Genomic DNA, 23,187 nt, shown 5'->3' with positions numbered 1-23,187 from the left:
GAGAAAGAGGAGCAGAACAGAGCACTAGAGGAGAGTATCAGACTGCTGGTGGAGGAGAGGTTGAGGGGGATGGAGGAGAAGTTGATGGGGACGGCGTGTGACAGAGAACAACCCACTAGAGAGGTGGCCACCCCCACAGAGAAGCCAGCAGAACAGCCCACTTCAGCACCCAACAAAAGTCTCGACACCACAGCAGAACAGTCCACACCAGACCCTGAACATAGAGTCGACACCACAGCAGAACAGTCCACACCAGACCCTGACCATAGAGTCGAAATCACAGCAGAACAGACAAATGAAGAACCCCAAGCCCAGAGGCTCTCACCCCCTCTGAGCACCCCCCCTGTCAGCCACCCTGATAGCCCTTTTGACAACCCCCCCACACCCACTGAGGACAAACACAAGACACAGATTGTACTACTTATGGACTCAAATGGGAAATATATAGAAGAAAAAAAAACTTTTTCCCAAACACAGTGTGTCTAAACTCTGGTGTCCAAACACCCAGCGTGCCCTCGACCTTCTGTCTGAGGCCAAACTAGGCTCACCCAGCCACATAATAATACACACAGGCACAAACGACCTGAGAGCACTGCAGGAAAGAGTGGCCACAGCACTGAAGAGAGTGATTGAAAAGGCTTCTTCTACTTTCCCCAACGCACAAGTGGTTATCTCCACCCTGCTACCACGAAAAGACTTCCACCCTGCCACAATACAGCGGGTAAATGCAAGTATTTCCCGTGACTGTGCCTCAAAACCAAACGTTTTCCTGGCCCACCACTCCACCCTGGACTTGAACAGCCTCTATGACCAGGTCCACCTCTACAAGGCAGCAGTGCCCACCTTTGCCCGAACTCTAAAGGACATCGCTCTCAAACGTATCCCCAACACTTCACACAGGAGCAACAGATCAATAGACACCCCATCCAGACCAGCGAGACACCCTCCCAGATCTGCAGGACCCCCCCCTGGACCTACACATAGAGGACCCACGCCAAGAGGAATTACATCCAGACCACAGTACACCCAGACACATCCACACCCCCACCCCAACCAATCAACACCCCCCCACGTCAACCATGCCCACACCCCATTTAGGCCCACCCAGGTCAGACCTATGCCACTCCTGCCCACCCCATGCACCCCACCCCCGCAAAGAGGGCCTCAACATGGAAGCCACACATACGCCCAGGTAGTGAGCGGGCAAACAGTCCCAACCCCCACTCTCACACTCGCCGAAGCCAATGGCATGTACCAGATGCTCAGCAGGCTCTGCTCACACTTACTGGCCTGAGGCCAAACCACGACCAACAACATTGGACACTCTATGGAACAAAAAGCCTTCACTATATTATCATGGAATATCCAAGGCCTGAGGTCATCTGCCTTTGGCCTAAAGAGCAGAAACCCGGACTTCACCAAAGAAATCGGTAATACAGACATTGTCATCCTGCAAGAAACCTGGTATAGAGGAGACGGACCCACTGGTTGCCCTCTAGGTTACAGAGAGCTGGTAGTCCCATCCACCAAACTACCAGGTGTGAAACAGGGAAGGGACTCAGGGGGTATGCTAATTTGGTATAGAGCAGACCTAACTCACTCCATTAAATTAATCAAAACAGGAACATTTTACATTTGGCTAGAAATTCAAAAAGAAATTATCCTAACAGAGAAAAATGTCCTCCTGTGTGCTACCTATATCCCCCCACTAGAATCCCCATATTTTAATGAAGACAGCTTCTCCATCCTGGAGGGGGAAATCAATCATTTCCAGGCCCAGGGACATGTACTAGTCTGTGGCGACCTAAATGCCAGAACCGGACAAGAACCTGACACCCTAAGCACACAGGGGGACAAACACCTGCCTGGAGGTGACAGCATTCCCTCCCACATATGCCCCCCTAGGCACAACTATGACAACATAACCAACAAAAACGGGTCACAACTCCTGCAGCTCTGTCGCACGCTGGGTATGTACATAGTCAACGGTAGGCTTCGAGGGGACTCCTATGGTAGGTACACCTATAGCTCATCTCTTGGCAGTAGTACTGTAGACTACTTTATCACCGACCTCAACCCAGAGTCTCTCAGAGCGTTCACAGTCAGCCCACTGACACCCCTATCAGACCACAGCAAAATCACAGTCTACTTAAACAGAGCAATAATCAATCATGAGGCATCAAAGCCAAAGGAACTGAGTAACATTAAGAAATGCTATAGATGGAAGGAATGCAGTTTGGAAACCTACCAAAAAACAATTAGGCAACAACAAATTCAATCCCTTTTAGACAATTTCCTGGGTAAAACGTTCCGCTGTAATAGTGAAGGTGTAAACTTGGCAGTAGAAAATCTTAACAGTATATTTGACCTCTCAGCTTCCCTATCAAATCTAAAAATCTCAAATAGAAAACCGAAGAAAATTAACAATAATGACAAATGGTTTGATGAAGAATGCAAAAATCTAAGAAAGAAATTGAGAAACCTGTCCAACCAAAAACATAGAGACCCGGAAAACCTGAGTCTACGCCTTCACTATGGTGAATCACTAAAACAATACAGAAATACACTACGGAAAAAGAAGGAACAGCATGTCAGAAATCAGCTCAATGCAATTGAAGAATCCATAGACTCTAACCACTTCTGGGAAAATTGGAAAACACTAAACAAACAACAACAAGAAGAATTATCTATCCAAAATGGAGATGTATGGGTAAACCACTTCTCCAATCTTTTTGGCTCTATAACAAAGAATAAAGAGCAAAAACATATACATGATCAAATACAGATCTTAGAATCATCTATTAAAGACTACCAGAACCCACTGGATTATCCAATTACATTGAATGAGTTACAGGACAAAATAAAAACCCTCCAACCCAAAAAGGCCTGTGGTGTTGATGGTATCCTCAATGAAATGATCAAATATACAGACAACAAATTCCAATTGGCTATACTAAAACTCTTTAACATCATACTTAGCTCTGGCATCTTCCCCAATATTTGGAACCAAGGACTGATCACCCCAATCCACAAAAGTGGAGACAAATTTGACCCCAATAACTACCGTGGAATATGTGTCAACAGTAACCTTGGGAAAATCCTCTGCATTATTATTAACAGCAGACTCGTACATTTCCTCAATGAAAACAATGTACTGAGCAAATGTCAAATTGGCTTTTTACCAAATTACCGTACAACAGACCATGTATTCACCCTGCACACCCTAATTGACAACCAAACAAACCAAAACAAAGGCAAAGTCTTCTCATGCTTTGTTGATTTCAAAAAAGCCTTCGACTCAATCTGGCATGAGGGTCTGCTATACAAACTGATGGAAAGTGGTGTTGGGGGTAAAACATACGACATTATAAAATCCATGTACACAAACAACAAGTGTGCGGTTAAAATTGGCAAAAAACACACACATTTCTTCACACAGGGTCGTGGGGTTAGACAGGGATGCAGTTTAAGCCCCACCCTCTTCAACATATATATCAACGAATTGGCGCGGGCACTAGAAAAGTCTGCAGCACCCGGCCTCCCCCTGCTAGAATCCGAAGTCAAATGTCTGCTGTTTGCCGATGATCTGGTGCTTCTGTCACCAACCAAGGAGGGCCTACAGCAGCACCTAGATCTTATGCACAGATTCTGTCAGACCTGGGCCCTGACAGTAAATCTCAGTAAGACCAAAATAATGGTGTTCCAAAAAAGGTCCAGTCACCAGGACCACAAATACAAATTCAATCTAGACACTGTTGCCCTAGAGCACACAAAAAACTATACATACCTTGGCCTAAACATCAGCGCCACAGGTAACTTCCACAAAGCTGTGAACGATCTGAGAGACAAGGCAAGAAGGGCATTCTATGCCATCAAAAGAAACATAAATTTCAACATACCAATTAGGATTTGGCTAAAAATACTTGAATCAGTCATAGAGCCCATTGCCCTTTATGGTTGTGAGGTCTGGGGTCCGCTCACCAACCAAGACTTCACAAAATGGGACAAACACCAAATTGAGACTCTGCACGCAGAACTCTGCAAAAATATCCTCCGTGTACAACGTAGAACACCAAATAATGCATGCAGAGCAGAATTAGGCCGATACCCACTAATTATCAAAATCCAGAAAAGAGCCGTTAAATTCTACAACCACCTAAAAGGAAGTGATTCACAAACCTTCCATAACAAAGCCATCACCTACAGAGAGATGAACCTGGAGAAGAGTCCCCTAAGCAAGCTGGTCCTGGGGCTCTGTTCACAAACACAAACACACCCTACAGAGCCCCAGGACAACAGCACAATTAGACCCAACCAAATCATGAGAAAACAAAAAGATAATTACTTGACACATTGGAAAGAATTAACAAAAAAACAGAGCAAACTAGAATGCTATTTGGCCCTAAACAGAGAGTACACAGCGGCAGAATACCTGACCACTGTGACTGACCCAAAATTAAGGAAAGCTTTGACTATGTACAGACTCAGTGAGCATAGCCTTGCTATTGAGAAAGGCCGCCGTAGGCAGACATGGCTCTCAAGAGAAGACAGGCTATGTGCTCACTGCCCACAAAATGAGGTGGAAACTGAGCTGCACTTCCTAACCTCCTGCCCAATGTATGACCATATTAGAGAGACATATTTCCCTCAGATTACACAGATCCACAAAGAATTCGAAAACAAATCCAAATTTGAAAAACTCCCATATCTACTGGGTGAAATTCCACAGTGTGCCATCACAGCAGCAAGATTTGTGACCTGTTGCCACGAGAAAAGGGCAACCAGTGAAGAACACACACCATTGTAAATACAACCCATATTTATGCTTATTTATTTTATCTTGTGTCCTTTAACCATTTGTACATTGTTAAAACACTGTATATATATATATAATATGACATTTGTAATGTCTTTACTGTTTTGAAACCTCTGTATGTGTAATGTTTACTGTTAATTTTTGTTGTTTTTCACTTTATATTTTCACTTTGTATGTTGTCTACCTCACTTGCTTTGGCAATGTTAACACATGTTTCCCATGCCAATAAAGCCCTTGAATTGAATTGAATTGAATTGAGAGAGAGAGAGAGAGAGACACACAGAGAGAGAGAGAGAGAGAGAGAGAGACAGACACAGAGCGAGAGAGACAGACACACAGAGCAAGAGAGACAGACACACAGAGCGAGAGAGACAGACACACAGAGCGAGAGAGACAGACACACAGAGCGAGAGAGACAGACACACAGAGCGAGACAGACAGACACACAGAGCGAGACAGACAGACACACAGAGCGAGACAGACAGACACACAGAGCGAGACAGACAGACACACAGAGCGAGACAGACAGACACACAGAGCGAGACAGACAGACACACAGAGCGAGACAGGACAGACAGACAGACAGACAGACAGACAGACAGACAGACAGACAGACAGACAGACAGCGAGACAGACAGAGAGCGAGACAGGAGCGAGACAGAGAGAGACTAACACTCAATGTCATCTCAGTTATTCCACGTGGTAATGGACAGCTGCAAAGGCTGTACCAACTACTTCATGATCCAGTGACATGGTCTTCATAGAGCGAAAACACTTCACATGAATTATAAGTGGTAAGTTAATATTTAAATAGCCAGTTAAAATGTATCTGCCCATTTGTAATGAATCCATGAGGAAACCTTTGTGTATGAAAGGGTCAAGGCAGATAAATTATACCGCACATGTTGGTGAAAAAAAAATATAACTTGAGCGCTCAATGTAACCTCATTCACATTCCCTATCTAGAAATGAATCTCTACGCTCCTCCTCCTTCATGCAGCCCTCCATTTTGTGACAGTGTGGTTCCAGGGGGACCGGAGGCTTTTTGTTGGAGTGGCCTTGGAGCCCCGGCCAAGGCTAGGGGGTGGTGACAGCAGGTCCAGCTGTCCCTACCTCTGCCCTCCCTCCATGATCCCAGGCACCAGGCAGCCAGCCAGGCCTGGATGAATGGAAGGATGGATACTGGAACAGGCCCCACTCGAGCCTGTAATCTGGCCACAGCACACTGGTGTACATGCATGGCATTCTAGAGCCAGCCCATGCTAGCTAGGGGCGGCCATGCAAGGCTAACTGCCCTCACCGTCGCTCTCTCTCTCTCTCTCTCTCTCTTGATCCGTCTCCTTCTCTCTCTGAAGGTAATGTCATGGAAGTTACTGTAGCTGCCCTCTCACCAGACATTTGCTTTAAGAGGAATTAATGATGAAGGCTTATAGCTTGTGTTTATATTCATCTACTCTGGCTATGACAAACACAACATCCAAACAACTCTGGATTCAACCAAGGGTTCAACAGAGAAAAGCACAAGAAACTCAAAAAAAAAGTGATCTTGAACACTCGAATACTAAAAAAGAAAAGAGAAAGAAAAAAAAACATCCCTTTCTCCTGCTACATAAATAAAGACCTAATGGAGCTGATGGCTTTGGATGGAAAGCGCTCATCCAGACCAGAGTGGTGGTAGTCAAAAATAAAACAGCTCTTGATATTAAGAAAACATAACACCAGGTCACATGGGCCTGTTATCAAACATAAATCATGAACACCCTAGAAAATGTTACCTACTTAATTTACCAACAAAATAAAATAATCATCAGTTTATAGGCAAACCCTAAAGTAAATGTGTTATCAAATCTGAACGACCTTCAAAACTAGCATATTAATGACCATACTGCGGCCAAATTACAACCACGGTTGTAAAAACAAAATTAAAACACAGCGAGCTGTTTCATTACCGTCTCTCCTCCATGGCACTGTACTAAAACGTCGTATTGTAACACCTCTCACCCACTACTTCAGAACACACAACCACTCGGTTCACCCTCTCCTGCAGGGAACTACACAGTAACACCCCCTCCTCTCTCCCTCCTCCATTACCTCCATGATGTCGACGTTGGTACGGCTCTCGTGGGGCTCGTTGTACTCGGTGTATTTGAGCAGGACCTTGTCCATGTCGGTGCTGGCGTACTGGAACAGCTTGTTGGAGTGGTTGAAGATGATGAGGGCGATCTCACAGTCGCACAGCACGCTCAGCTCATACGCCTTCTTCATCAGGCCAAACTTCCTCTTGGTGAACGTCACCTGCCAGGGGAGGGATGGTGTGGGTATATTAGAAGGTGGTAGAGAAGGGATGTTGTGGAGAAGGGCGGGGGGGGGGGATTGGCAGGTGATATTGGGAAGGGGAGGGGAATATTTGGCATAGAAGGAAAGAGGGAGAACAATAACATGAGCGATACTGCAAAAGTAAAAAGGAATTTGTGGTACTGTATAACAATTGGTTGAACGTAATAAAAGTAGGAGGGAATATTTGAATAACAGTATCTTAGAGAACAGACTAGGTGTGAACAAACAACACATTACAGACAGCTAATTAAAGGTGACAACAGGGATGAGGCCCTGCAGTGTGTTGTGGTTCTGTTTAATACCACTCCCTTGGTTTTGAGGCATTTATGCAATGGGAGATTTGAGTTTGTTTTGCTGAGAGGAGAGGAGCAAGAGGAAGCAGATTCACGGAAAGGAACCACACAGGCAGATTCTACAGCTGCCATGTGAGACCTTCGATTGCTCGCGCTCTCCATCTCCCCTCTCCCTCTATAATTGCTTGAGCGCCCCCAAGTTGCACTGACGCCTCTCTGTGGGGCAGGAGCCAGTGCGTGCTCTCCCCTTGTCCTCCCCACGGTCTCAGTCTCCCTCTCTCTTTCATTTCCTCGCCCTCATTTTCTTTTCTCTCCCTCATTTTCATCTCTGCGTCGTTCTTGCTCACTCATTGCTTCCCGCTGCCACAAATCAAATTATATCGGGGTCGTATCCATGGGCAACCGCCTACCACCCCCTCCCTCAAACCCCATCACACACACACACAATCATCTCTGCGCGTGCACACACACACACACAGAGCAGAACATAGAAACAAGGGGAGGAAAGTTCAGCGAGGACAATGGCAAGCCAGGCTCACAGAGCTGATAAACAATACTATTACAATGACTCTCATAACCAATTATAAGACGTTTATCACGAAGAGAAATACTCTGATTTGTCGGAGGCGTGAGGTACACCGAGTCTTCGACAACAATTAGTCTTGATCCTTCCTTCGACATGAATGCCAGGATAAACAAGCTGAACATAATTGACATTAAGAATAGAATTGGAAGTAACCAATGGCAACGAACGACAAAACAAGACATCCGCCATGAGACATGGCCGTGTCCTAACGAGCGTGGTTGTGTGGCGAGGAGAGGAGGAAGCCACAGTGACAACCACAACCTCCCCAGCTGCTCTACTTTCTGCACCTGCAATGTTTCAGAAGTGTTCATGGTCTCCGTAGCATTTGGCGTTCAGTTGATAATCCATTACTATGTAAAGTATTTGTGGTTCTCACGCTCTCTTTTCACATCATGTATTTCACTGCTGTTGAATTTCCGTCAGAGTCTATAGCCTTGGTGACGGGGCCAATCCATTAGTGCTATTGACAGTATCTTGTAATCAACATCTAGCAGGATGATGGTTCACCAATATTTCTCTCAACCTTTGACGAATCAACATAATGCTTGAATGCCTGAAGCATTTTGAGTCTCTGTGTGTGCTGCTCTATGAAAATGAGCACCTTTAAAGATTTACCAGGAGAAACTTAAGATGATTGTAGGACCTCAGGCCACCTAGTGTCTAAAACACTCAGGTTTTACTCAGCCAGGGACATTTTGGAGATGGCAGACGCATCACATACATTACTCAATAAGCTCAAATTAACCAAAATCCATTAATAACCAGTTGACTCATTATAGCTTGATCATTTAACCTTTCATAGTTTTGGAAAAATACCGATATGATAGAGTTTCTACATACAAAGAAACATTATCCACACACACACACCTGTCTGTTCCGTTCGTCTGTAATCCTCTGTATTTGGATCTTTTTCCTTCCCATGGTTCCGGTCTGGCGGTGGGAGGGGCAGGGGGCGTGGCGAGGTCAGAGAGCACGGCTGTTCTGTGGAGGTGGTTGGTAGGTGCTTGGCTGTCGCACTCTTTCTTGTACACACTCTCTCTATCTCCCTCCGCTCCACCTGTCTGAGGCGGCAAGTCAAGGAGCTCTTACCCCTGCAGGAAATAATGAAGAAGAAAGAATGGAGCCACGTGGCGGGGCCTTCAGATCATGGTCTGTACAGTAGGCAGGTCATCCACTGGTCCTCTGAATTAGGATCCTCTTCCCCTCTTTACTGCAGGTGTGTTACTCCTGGAAAACAGAGAGCATCGGATCAGTATGAGATTCAGGAGAGGTATCATTCATGTACCATACCTGCCAATGTCCTTCAGAATCAACAATTGTCTTATCCTTTTAACCTGCACAGTACTCAGAGAAACCAAAGCGATGCATTTAAGTCAGGGTTCCTTTCGGACAAATTAGAAGCACGCTTCGAAAGAGCAGCCGCAGCAGTGGGGGGGAACTGAAGGATGGGGGAACCCTTCTCTTGGGGTTAGTGTTTCCATGGGGGCAAGTGAGCCTGGCGCACTGCGGAGTGGGAGCCCCTCAGGGGGGCCACAGGGAGGCTGTGCTGTGTCAGCTTTATTAGAGGCATCACCGACACATAACTGATCTGTTGGTTGCCTGCAGCAACTCGCTGCTTGCTCGACCTGACAAGCTGCATGCGATTCCCAATCGAAGGCAGAACCCGGCCCTATGGTCCAGTGAGGCTGCTCGCCACGAGTGGGCGGGACGCTAGTGCTCAGAGCTTCTGTTGCGTTTTGAAGTAGGCTCTTGGATTCAGTTAATGTTATCATTACCACTAGGTTTTGTTATCTAAACTGTGGTAATTTGGCACAGTTCCATGTTAGATAACACTCTGTGTCCCTTTAATATAAGGAAAAGGAGAGTATTTAAAAAATATTTAATTGAAGACAGAAAGGTCAAGGTCCAATCCGCAGTTGAAAAAATAACAAAGCTGCCACCCCATCTCTGTTTTGGTAAAAAGCTGAGGGATGGGATTGGATAAATGTCACCACTCTCAAATTCATAGAAAGAGCTATGGACCAACCATCTATAATAATCTAAATTATCGTTTTAACCATGTTGAGGCTATACAGTGTTAGTTTACATTTATAATGTTTACAAACATTGGAGTAAAAACAAGCTTATATGTGGGGTTGTGATGGGGTGTAACAGTTGAACACAACCCTTGAGGCATTTCTAAAGTTATATTATTTTATTAATCAATATACAGTGCCATGCGAAAGTATTCGGCCCCCTTGAACTTTGCGACCTTTTGCCACATTTCAGGCTTCAAACATAAAGATATAAAACTGTATTTTTTTGTGAAGAATCAACAACAAGTGGGACACAATCATGAAGTGGAACGACATTTATTGGATATTTCAAACTTTTTTAACAAATCAAAAACTGAAAAATGGGCCGTGCAAAATTATTCAGCAGCTTCAGTGAGGATCTCTGAATGATCCAATGTTGACCTAAATGACTAATGATGATAAATACAATCCACCTGTGTGTAATCAAGTCTCCGTATAAATGCACCTGCACTGTGATAGTCTCAGAGGTCCGTTAAAAGCGCAGAGAGCATCATGAAGAACAAGGAACACACCAGGCAGGTCCGAGATACTGTTGTGAAGAAGTTTAAAGCCGGATTTGGATACAAAAAGATTTCCCAAACTTTAAACATCCCAAGGAGCACTGTGCAAGCGATAATATTGAAATGGAAGGAGTATCAGACCACTGCAAATCTACCAAGACCTGGCCGTCCCTCTAAACTTTCAGCTCATACAAGGAGAAGACTGATCAGAGATGCAGCCAAGAGGCCCATGATCACTCTGGACGAACTGCAGAGATCTACAGCTGAGGTGGGAGACTCTGCCCATAGGACAACAATCAGTCGTATATTGCACAAATCTGGCCTTTATGGAAGAGTGGCAAGAAGAAAGCCATTTCTTAAAGATATCCATAAAAAGTGTTGTTTAAAGTTTGCCACAAGCCACCTGGGAGACACACCAAACATGTGGAAGAAGGTGCTCTGGTCAGATGAAACCAAAATTGAACTTTTTGGCAACAATGCAAAACGTTATGTTTGGCGTAAAAGCAACACCCTGAACACACCATCCCCACTGTCAAACATGGTGGTGGCAGCATCATGGTTTGGGCCTGCTTTTCTTCAGCAGGGACAGGGAAGATGGTTAAAATTGATGGGAAGATGGATGGAGCCAAATACAGGACCATTCTGGAAGAAAACCTGATGGAGTCTGCAAAAGACCTCAGACTGGGACGGAGATTTGTCTTCCAACAAGACAATGATCCAAAACATAAAGCAAAATCTACAATGGAATGGTTCAAAAATAAACATATCCAGGTGTTAGAATGGCCAAGTCAAAGTCCAGACCTGAATCCAATCGAGAATCTGTGGAAAGAACTGAAAACTGCTGTTCACAAATGCTCTCCATCCAACCTCACTGAGCTCGATCTGTTTTGCAAGGAGGAATGGGAAAAAATGTCAGTCTCTCGATGTGCAAAACTGATAGAGACATACCCCAAGCGACTTACAGCTGTAATCGCAGCAAAAGGTGGCGCTACAAAGTATCAACTTAAGGGGGCTGAATAATTTTGCACGCCCAATTTTTCAGTTTTTGATTTGTTAAAAAAGTTTGAAATATCCAATAAATGTTGTTCCACTTCATGATTGTGTCCCACTTGTTGTTGATTCTTCACAAAAAAATACAGTTTTATATCTTTATGTTTGAAGCCTGAAATGTGGCAAAAGGTCGCAAAGTTCAAGGGGGCCGAATACTTTCGCAAGGCACTGTATATTATTCAGTAAATATTATATAATTCAGTAAAGTGGGTGTAGCAACTGCAGATTGCCCCTTTAAACAGGGATTTATTTATTTTGCAATGTATTGCAATTTGTAACAACAAAAAGAGAGAGAACAGAGTACATGTGTGCATATAAATTCATGAATGAATGAACGAGCAGACCGCAACCCGGGAATGGCAACAGAGGCATGGACCATTTTAATTAAGCCCCACTACTACTACTATTTGTGGTTCAGCCTTAAAAATAGCTCTCTATATATACACATCCAGACTGTGTACTGTTCACACACACCCGCATGACAGTGGGAGCCGAGACATTGCATTAGAGTGAGTGCATCTGGAAAGCCTTGAGTGCAGTTTCAACACTACATCACCCACATTGTTTACCTGAGAGAATAGTAAAACCACTCCCTGATTAATGCCTGCTCTGCTTCCATTACCATAAAAAACAAACAGTGACGTGATAGAACGGGTTCTGTGTGTCTGTGTGTGCACGGACACATACTACACACACTTGCTTTTAGATGATGCAATTGCCTTCACGAAAGCAATGACTTCCCCATGAATTATGCACTACGTATTTGGCCTGGAGGAAGGACAATGGGAGGTCTGAGAAAAGGGTGTTATGCATGTCGTAATTGCTCTCTTAAAAATAAAGCCCTAACAAAAGAACTAGAGGCAGCTTCTGCGCTCGTTTTACATTGAAAATATGGAGGGGGTTGTATTAGGGCATTTCCATGGCAATGGAATTACTATTTTTCACTTTAAAATGTATGCCAAACAAAAACAATTGATTTCAAAGTTTAACAAAGCATTCAACTCAATGCACAAGGACTACTTTGAACAATTTACACAGAACATTTCACAAAAACACATTTACTGGAAGAACTGTGCAGATGCAACCTTTGGTAACATAATTACTGTAAAATCTCCCTCAGTTTTTCAGGCGACCACATTTGAGAAAAACTCTTAAATATCTGCTCCAATTAAGATGAAAAGATGTCTGCAGAAAGAATGGGGTGTCAGCTATGACATGATACCTTTAGTTTGAAAAATAATGTTTTGGTTATTGAACTACAGTAGGTGAAGTGGATTTACATTTGGTAACAGAATTAAGGTAACATTCCCTGAACTGTACTTTATAAAAATGCATAATTATGGATATTAATATAATTCTCTTCATGGTAATGTATCCTGAATAGGTACACAAAAAAGGTAGAAATATGCAACATCCTTCTTTTGCATATTTGGGTATTATTGTAATGAGCACCGTCCCCAAACAAGACCACATTTGGTTGGTCCGGACCAGACCAAATCTGAAACAATCATAGGCGTCTATGTTTCACAAGTTTGGACATCACAGTACAGCACAGTAGAGTCGAGTACAGTACAGCAGAGCACAGTAAAGTAGATATGTTCAGTACAGTACATTCAATTATACTGTACTACTTTACTCTACTGTCCAAACTGGTGAAACAGACTTCTATGATTGGTTCAAATTTGGTCCGGTCAGGGCGGACTGACCAAATTTCGACATCCATGGACGTGCAATATTGGTCGGTGCCCAGTGGGTGAGGATGCTTGTTACAGTAAATGGAAAGAGGGTAGGTGTCAGTAACAGCCGGGAGAGGTGACATTAATGAGAGAGAGAGAGAGAGAGAGAGGAGAGAGGGGCAAGCCTTCTATGCCATCAAAAGGAACATAAAATTAGACATACCAATTAGGATATGGCTAAAAATACTTGAATCAGTTCTAGAACCCATTGCCCTTTATGTTTGTGAGGTCTGGGATCCTCTCACCAACCAAGAATTCACAAAATGGGACAAACACCAAATTGAGACTGCATGCAGAATTCTGCAAAAATATCCTCTGTGTACAACGTAAAACAACAAATAATGTATGCAAAGCAGAATTAGGTCGATTCCCGCTAATGATCAAAATCCAGAAAAGATACGTTCAATTCTACAACCATCTAAAAGGAAGTGAATCAGAAAACTTCCATAACAAAGCCATCACCTACAGAGAAATTAACCTGGAGATGGGCCCCCTAAGCAAACTGGTCCTGGGGCTATGTTCACAAACAGACCCCACAGAGCCCCAGGACAGTAACACAATTAGACCCAACCAAATCATGAGAAAACAAAAAAATAATTACTTAACACATTGGAAAGAATTACAAAAACAGAGCCAACTAGAATGCTATTTGGTCCTAAACAGAGAATAGACAGTGGCAGAAAATCTGACCACTGTGACTGACACAATATTAAGGACATCTTTGACTATGTACAGACTCAGTGAGCATAGCCTTGTAATTGACAAAGGCCGCTGAAGGTGGAAACTGTGCTGCACTTCCTAACCTCCTGCCAAATGTATGACCATATTAGAGACACATATTTCCCCTCAGATTACACAGACCCACAAAGAATTTGAAAACACATACAAATGTTCATAAACTCCCATATCTATTGAGTGAAATACCAGTGTGCAATCACAGTAGCAAGATTTGTGACCTGTTGCCACAGGAAAAGGGCAACCAGTGAAAAACAAACACCATTGTAAATTCAACCAATATTTATGTTTATTTTCCCTTTTGTACTTTAACTATTTGCACATCATTACAACACTGTATATAGACATAATATGACATATTAATTGTACATCTTTTATTGGTTTATTTCACTTTTGTTTATTATCTATTTCACTTGCTTTGGCAATGTAAACGTATGTTTCCCATGCTAATAAACCCCCTTAAATTGAAATTAAATTGAAAGAGAGGTTGTCCAGACTGTTTTTACAGCATTGCTTTGACCACCAGATGACAGAAAGAGAAAAAAAACAGTTATGATCTGAACATAGCAGTGTGCCAGTGGAAGGGAGGACAGTAGCAGGTGACCTAACTGTGGTTTGTGACTACTACGATTAACCATTTTAGCCAATTCAATTGCAGCAATTCCCTTACATATTTTTTAGTAATTCAGTTAATGATTTGGTAACAGAATTTCGAGTTTGAATCACTTAATAATTCATTAAACTTGATATCAGTAAAAACACTACAACTATTTGGGTCGGTCTTCCTTTACTTGTTACTTCTGTAAACTTTCATTATCCTCCCTCCTCATGAGGGAGATAAATAAGAAAATATCTTCAAGATACGAGGGTTTTTGGTAATGGAATTTCAAGGAACAAGTAGGGCTGTTGCGGTGACCATGTTACCGCCACACCGGCGGTCACGAATCACGAAGGCGGTCAAATTCCATGTGACTATTTAGTCATGGTAATTAGGCTTCTCCAAGCTCTAATGTTGCTGATGGTCATTAGTAGCCTACCAAACTTGCTAACTGCCTGTTACTCAGCACTCTATTGGTCCACTAATCACATTGTCATCAATGATGGCCTCTACTAAAAAGAGGAGGATCAGCTTTCTATAGGCTAGGCCTACTATTTGTATTTCTCAACTTCCTTAATATTAAGCACATTGCTTATATTTACAACAGGAGTATAGCCTGTCATGAAAATAAACCACAGGGAAAAGCATCCCCCATTCGCTATTTAAGTGCATAGATGACATGTATTTTTTCCCACTGCCTCTGTTTCAATACAGGTGCATGATAATAGTCCATTCTAAATCAAAACAAATTTCACACATATATTATTTAGTATATGTAAAGATGAGATTAAATCAAGAATAGTCTGATGGTTGACAATATTAGCCTATCACTTGTGAATTATATATTAACACTTGTGAATGATGCCGAGAAAAAGTAACAATACCTTTTTTTTGCAACATTTTCAAATCATAGTCGCACACCTCATGTAGCCTAGCCAATAGGCCTATATGTTTTAATAAGGTTTGTTTCACAAGGGGTGTAGAGCCTAACTGGCATACAATAAGCAGCACGTGAGTTTCAAATTTGGGGAAAATAATTTTCGCCATAAAAAAACTCACCTTTATAATAAAAGCATTACATGCATAAATTGCATTTGTGGTCACTTTTGATAATGGTGTTTTCCTCTAATGGAACATATGCGCTTATAGCCTACTGCCATATGCGCATTGCTGTGCTTATAATGTGAAGAAATAGCCTAATAGTTTATCAACATTTTAAGCTAAACGTTCTGATCTGTTGCATCAGCCACATTGCGTAAAAAAAAGTTTGGGGATGCTAGTGGTTGTATTAATTTGGGATCTATCGCATCCCACAACTGTCCCAGACTATGTTTGGAATATTTATTTCTCGCACAGAATAGGTCGACCTTTGCACTATGAAGAATAGTAGATTGACATAGGCTAGTGCTTTTGCTGTTCGTTAGGCCTACTCATCTTGTTTGCTGACAAAAAGTAAATGTGGACGCCATGGAGCACGCAGCACTCAGGGAGAAGGGCACAAAAGCATGGATTTTTTTTAGGCTGCATTATGGCCACATATAGGAATATATATATATTTCTTTCTTTCTTTGTTAACCACTCAACACAGAATAGCTGCATGTGCACACTCCCTCAAACTGTTTGGAGAAAATATCCTTTCTATTTTATTCAGCTTTGTTCAATTGTATTCTTCATACTATACAATAATGGCATGAAATTCTAAGCAAATCTTGTCTGCTAAATAAACTAGTGTAGGCCAAATCCATTTGGCATAGCCAGATCAGGACCTAACATAAGGACAACTCAGAGTATGCTATTGTGTCTTCTAAAATATACTACATTTTCTTCATATCATACTTCTTTAGACCTGTCTAAAATAAGGAAAACCCAGTTGCGAGCTGCCCAGTGACACGAGCCTACCAGACAAGCTAAATGTCTTTTATGCTCACTTTTAGGTAAGCAACACTGAAGCATGCATGAGAGCACCAGCTGTTCTGGATGACTGTGTGATCACTCTCTCCGTAGCCGATGTGAGCAAGACATTTAAACAGGTCAACATTCAAAGCCGCGGGGCCAGACAGATTACCAGGACGTGTACTCAAAGCATGCACGGATCAACTTGCAAATGTCTTCACTGACATTTTCAACCTCTTCCTGACCAAGTCTAATAGCTACATGTTTCAAACAGACCACCATAGTCCCTGTGCCCAAGAAAGCAAAGGTAACCTGCCCAAATGATTACCGCCCCGTAGCACTCATGTTGGTAACCAAGAAGTGCTTTGAAAGGGTGGTCATGGCTCACGTCAACACCATCATGACGGAAACCCCAGACCCATTCCAATTTGCATACCGCCCCAACAGATGATGCAATCTCAATCGCACGCCACACTGACCTTTCCACACTGGACAAAAGGAACACCTATGTGAGAATGTTGTTCATTGACTACAGCTCAGTGTTCAACGCCATAGTGCCCAAAGCTAAGCTAAGGACCATGGGACTCAACACCTCCCTCTGCAACTGGATCCTGGTCTTACCAGCCCCCAGCTGGTAAGGGTAGGCAACAACACATCTGCCACGCTGATCCTCAACACCGGGGCACCTCAGGGGTGCGTGCTTAGTGCTCTCCTGTACTCCCTGTTCACCCACGGCTGCATGGCCAAGCATGACTCCGTCATTAAGTTTTCCGACGGTGGTAGGCCTGATCACCGACAATGATGAGACAGCCTATAGGGAGGTCAGAGACCTGTCAGTGTGGTGCCAGGACAACAACCTCTCCCTCAATGTGAGTAAGACAAAGGAGCTGATCGTGTACTAAAGGACTACAGGCCCCCATTCACATCGACAGAGCTGAAGTGGAGCGGGTCGGGAAGTTTCAAGTAGTTTGGTGTCCATATCACCGACAAACTATCATGGTCCAAACACACCAAGACAGTTGTGAAGAGGACATGACAAAACCTTTTCCCCCCTCAGGAGACTGAAAAGATTTGGCATGGGTCCCCAGATCCTTAAAAGGTTCTACAGCTGCACCATCGAGAGCACCCTGACCGGTTGCATCACCGCCTGGTATGGCAACTGCTTGGCATCTTACCGTAAGGCGCTAGAGGGTAGTGCGTATAGCCCAGTACATCACTGGGGCCAAGCTTCCTGACATCCAGGACCTATGTACTAGGAGGTGTCAGAGAGAGGCCCAAAGAAATTGTCAAAGACTCCAGTCACCCAAGTCATAGACTGTTCTCTCTGCTACTGCATGGCAAGCGGTACAGTGCAGGCAGAAAAATGTGGTCGACAGGGTGCATGTTTTGGAATATTTTTTTCTTGCTTTTTTTCACTCTGTCATTTAGGTTATTATTGTGGAAAAACTACAATATTTTTGATCCATCCTCAGTTCTCCTACGCCAGCCATTAAACTCTAACTGTTTTAAAGTCACCATTTGCCTCATGGTGAAATCCCTGAGTGGTATCCTTCCTCTCCGGCAACCGAGTTAGGAAGGACGCCTGTATCTTTGATACACCATCCAAAGTGTAATTAATAACTTCACCATGCTCAAAGGGATATTCAATGTCGCCTTTACTTTTTTTCCATCTACCAATAGGTGCCCTTTCTTTGCGGGGCATTGGAAAACCTCCCTGCTCTTTGTGGTTGAATCTGTGTTTGAAATTCACTGCTCGACTGAGGGACCTTACAGATATTTGGATGTGTGGGGAATTCATGATAAAAAATCTTAAAACACTATTATTGCACGCAGAGCGAGTCCATGCAACTTATCATGAGACTTGTTCAGCAAATTTTTACTTCTGAACTTATTTAGGAGTGCCATAACAAAGGGGTTAAACATTTCTAAAAACCTAATTCCACTTTGGCATTATGGGGCATTGTGTGAAGGCCAGTGAAACACAATCTCAATGTAATCAATTTAAAATTCAGGCTGTAACACAACAAAATGTGGAAAAAGTCCAGGGATGTGAATACTTTGAAGGCACAGAAAGTTTTGATATTAGTTGGCAGGGGTCTTTACTTCAATATTATTAAGTTGATGTACGTCTAATACCTTTCAATCATTTTTCTGGTCAATGTTGTCCAATACCCTTTTCTCCATCTGTTGGACCAGAAATGAAAGAATTTGCTTATTCCAATTTTTGGGGATGGAAAAATGGTTAAAAAAAAAATACACTGCTCAAAAAAGAAAGGGAACACTTAAACAACACAATGGAACTCCAAGTCAATCACACTTCTGTGAAATCAAACTGTCCACTTAGGAAGCAACACTGATTGACAATAAATTTCACATGCTGTTGTGCAAATGGAATAGACAACAGGTGGAAATTATAGGCATTTAGCAAGACACCCCCAATAAAGGAGTGGTTCTGCAGGTGGGGACCACAGACCACTTCTCAGTTCCTATGCTTCCTGGCTAATGTTTTGGTCACTTTTGAATGCTGGTGGTGCTTTCACTCTAGTGGTAGCATGAGACGGAGTCTACAACCCACACAAGTGGCTCAGGTAGTGCAGGTCATCCAGGATGGCACATCAATGCGAGATGTGGCAAGAAGGTTTGCTGTGTCTGTCAGCGTAGTGTCCAGAGCATGGAGGCGCTACCAGGAGACAGGCCAGTACATCAGGAGACGTGGAGGAGGCCGTAGGAGGGCAACAACCCAGCAACAGGACCGCTACCTCCGCCTTTGTGCAAGGAGGAGCTGGAGGAGCACTGCCAGAGCCCTGCAAAATGACCTCCAGCAGGCCACAAATGTGCATGTGTCTGCTCAAACGGTCAGAAACAGACTCCATGAGGGTGGTAGGTATGAGGGCCGGACGTCCACAGGTGGGGGTTGTGCTTACAGCCCAACACCGTGCAGGACGTTTGGCATTTGCCAGAGAACACCAAGATTGGCAAATTCGCCACTGGCGCCCTGTGCTCTTCACAGATGAAAGCAGGTTCACACTGAGCACGTGACAGACGTGACAGTCTGGAGACGCCGTGGAGAACGTTCTGCTGCCTGCAACATCCTCCAGCATGACCGGTTTGGCGGTGGGTCAGTCATGGTGTGGGGTGGCATTTCTTTGGGGGGCCGCACAGCCCTCCATGTGCTCGCCAGAGGTAGCCTGACTGCCATTAGGTACCGAGATGAGATCCTCAGACCCCTTGTGAGACCATATGCTGGTGTGGTTGGCCCTGGGTTCCTCCTAATGCAAGACAATGCTAGACCTCATGTGGCTGGAGTGTGTCAGCAGTTCCTGCAAGAGGAAGGCATTGATGCTATGGACTGGCCCGCCCGTTCCCCAGACCTGATTCCAATTGAGCACATCTGGGACATCATGTCTCGCTCCATCCACCAACGCCACCACAGACTGTCCAGCAGTTGGCGGATGCTTTAGTCCAGGTCTGGGAGGAGATCCCTCAGGAGACCATCCGCCACCTCATCAGGAGCATGCCCAGGCGTTGTAGGGAGGTCATATAGGCACGTGGAGGCCACACACACTACTGAGCCTCATTTTGACTTGTTTTAAGGACATTACATCAAAGTTGGATCAGCCTGTAGTGTGGTTTTCCACTTTAATTTTGAGTGTGACTCCAAATCCAGACCTCCATGGGTTGATAAATTTGATTTCCATTGATCATTTTTGTGTGATTTTGTTGTCAGCACATTCAACTATGTAAAGAAAAAAGTATTTAATAAGAATATTTCATTCATTCAGATCTAGGATGTGTTATTTTAGTGTTCCCTTTATTTTTTTGAGCAGTGTATATGCCTTCATTTCTAAAACTTATAGACTCTTACTGTTCATTTGACACCCAATTTGACATGCTCCTATAAACTTCACGTGTGTGCTCATGGGTCCTTTTTGATGGAAATGCCCATGATATACTAGCAAACAGGAGAAACTCTGGAGGGGGGGGGGGGGGGGTGTTATATTTGCCAAAGACTGTAGAAGAGACAGGTTTGTACTGAAAATACTCAAACAGAAAACACTTTTGGGTTATGTAATACACTCAAATAGTAGAGGACTAGTGAGGGAGCAGCGCACGACTCCTGCCATTGGAACACTGGTCTACAGTTCAAAGACAGCGTTCAGTGGGATTTGTTTTGGGCTGCGGGCCGGTCACACATGAAAAGGCTGCTTTATCTGCCCGGGTGTTCAAGCCTCAACCTTTTACCTTTCATGCAGCGGGAGTCAGCCTCCCATGTCTGATGTCAGGTAGAATCTCTCCTCTCACATTGAAGGCAGAGGGCCTGGAGAGTGTCTACTGACTGACTGACTGAAACTGGGGGGGAGATACTTTAGACAAGGAACAGATTAACACCGATAAAAGCTATTCTGCAGTGGTCCTTGCATTGAGCCCTGAGGAACCCCCTAAAATATATGCAATTTGTATCTGTATTGTTGAAGATAGTGTGCAGTATACTAAAATATCAACAGCTACACTACATGGGCAAGATCTTTGATCTTTGCATGTAAGATCAGAACCGTAAGGCACTCACGACAGAATAATCCATAAAATAAGATGCAAAATTGTGCGTCATTTGTGTGTAAGTTCAGCAAATCTGTTGCTGTTCTTTCAAACATTTCAGAGGACCACCTCCTGTTCAGCCTGAGGGAGCAGAGCCATTGGCTAAAAGGTGGTGCAACACAGTAGGAGCCACAGCGTTGCACAGAGTTTCCACCACCTTATTCATCCTGCTGCATGTGTCATAGCCTACAGTGCCATAGGCACAGGGGTCACGACTGAGGCATGACGTATAGCACAAACAACAATTGCATGCCCCAGCAGCAGGGCATATGGGCAGAGAGATGTGTGTTGGAGAGGTTTTGTGCATGTGTGTATGTCCTTCTGTCAATGCATACAGTGGGGCAAAAAAGTATTTAGTCAGCCACCAATTGTGCAAGTTCTCCCACTTAAAAAGATGAGGCCTGTAATTTTCATCATAAGTACACTTCAACTATGACAGACAAAATGAGGAAAAAAAATCCAGAAAATCACATTGTAGGATTTTTTATGAATTTATTTGCAAATTTTGGTGGAAAATAAGTATTTGGTCACAAACAAACAAGCAAGATTTCTGGCTCTCACAGACCTGTAACTTCTTCTTTAAGAGGCTCCTCTGTCCTCCATTCGTTACCTGTATTAATGGCACCTGTTTGAACTTGTTACTAGTATAAAAGACACCTGTACACAACCTCAAACAGTCACACTCCAAACTCCACTATGGCCAAGACCAAAGAGCTGTCAAAGGACACCAGAAACAAAATTGTAGCCTGCCCCAGGCTGGGAAGACTGAATCTGCAATAGGTAAGCAGCTTGGTTTGAAGAAATCAACTGTGGGAGCAATTATTAGGAAAACTTGCACAATTGGTGGCTGACTAAATACTTTTTTGCCCCACTGTATATGCATGTATGTATGACTGTGTGTCAGCCTGTCAGTGTAGTCGGCTATACATGTGTAAAGCTATCAATTGTGTATAAATATATACACACAGACACTCTTTGTAAGTTGGATCAGAGCACCCTGGGTCACAGAGATAACAGTCAGTGGTGGGGGCTGCTGGAGTCAGGCCAGAGCACTGCTGAGAAATCCATCACCTTTCCCACTCAGCACCAGAGCCTGCCAGGACTGACCACAGTCTGCTCATAACAAACACAGCTACTCTATAGTTAGGAAACTGTTACTTACACCCAAAACAGGAGAAAACTAACCTTTAAAATTAAGTTACCTCTCATTGGCAGCTACTTAAGAGTGGGTTTTGTTTTGTTTTATGTAAACAGATCTGTTTATTGAGAGCAGTTACAAGCTTTGCTGTGTATATGCTTACGTTGCCTTGTTGGCAGACATCACCAATATCAGGAGAGTCACCTACAGCTCAGGTTTCTTTGAGAGCAGGCAAAATCTCCCTCTCTGGCTGCATGGGGCTACGGTCTCTGTGGAGGCTATCAACAAGACAGAGCTCTCTCAGTTTGTGGTCCAGGCAAATCAATACTTATATTCAGTATCACCATGGTCACCCGAGCGAGGGTAAAGGTAGAATCCCTTCTGACTGTATGAACGATAAAATAGTAGATGATGGATGACAGTCTGGCTGCGCCATACAAATGAAATTGCTACTCAGAATTGAATAAAATTCAATCAAACCAGAGTGCCACCACGGTTTTGCGTATAATCATTGCAATCCACACCTGAGGCATGGAGGCCACCTGAACAGAGGGACAGGAGTCTGATTAGTTTGCCATTCATTGGGGCAGACATATCCACAAACGCAGGCAGTAACTGGGCTACTGATCTCTCTCTCATCCTGCCCAGTGGGACTCTGTGCTTTCACCCCAACCTTGGGCTGTAGTCCCAGCACCAGCTGTGGGATATTTACAGCCTGTTGCCTCATGTTCCGGCACTGCCATTCCGCAAGGCGGGTCCACTTCCACTCTGCCTGTTGACTGACCTCTTGTTTGGTTAGACGGGTGTGCATTGTGGCTTATTACCGAAGTATTC

The 23,187-nt window shown here is 43.8% G+C and overlaps 1 protein-coding gene across 28 annotated transcripts in view; it reads right to left on the bottom strand.

The window, feature by feature from the left end:
- Positions 1-23,187, bottom strand: part of LOC110487398 (myocyte-specific enhancer factor 2D homolog) — an 86,999-nt gene that overhangs the window by 36,258 nt on the left and 27,554 nt on the right. For all 28 annotated transcript variants that reach the window (XM_090196982.1, XM_090196983.1, XM_090196985.1 and 25 more), the window contains exons 2-3: positions 8,900-9,259; positions 6,908-7,111 (exon numbers count right to left, since the gene is read on the bottom strand). Coding sequence is in view for 24 of the 28 variants with exons in the window: in XM_090196990.1 (XP_090053116.1) it covers positions 6,908-7,111; positions 8,900-8,953 (258 nt within the window). In the remaining 4 variants the exon portion in view is untranslated. The remainder of the gene's footprint in view (positions 1-6,907; positions 7,112-8,899; positions 9,260-23,187) is intronic.

Source organism: Oncorhynchus mykiss, chromosome 2, assembly GCF_057628025.1.
Source record: "Oncorhynchus mykiss isolate SJ-2025 chromosome 2, ASM5762802v1, whole genome shotgun sequence".
In the NCBI taxonomy this organism is placed as follows: domain Eukaryota; kingdom Metazoa; phylum Chordata; class Actinopteri; order Salmoniformes; family Salmonidae; genus Oncorhynchus; species Oncorhynchus mykiss.
Note: the sequence above shows the minus strand (reverse complement) of the source record. Positions and strands in the feature narration are given on the sequence as shown.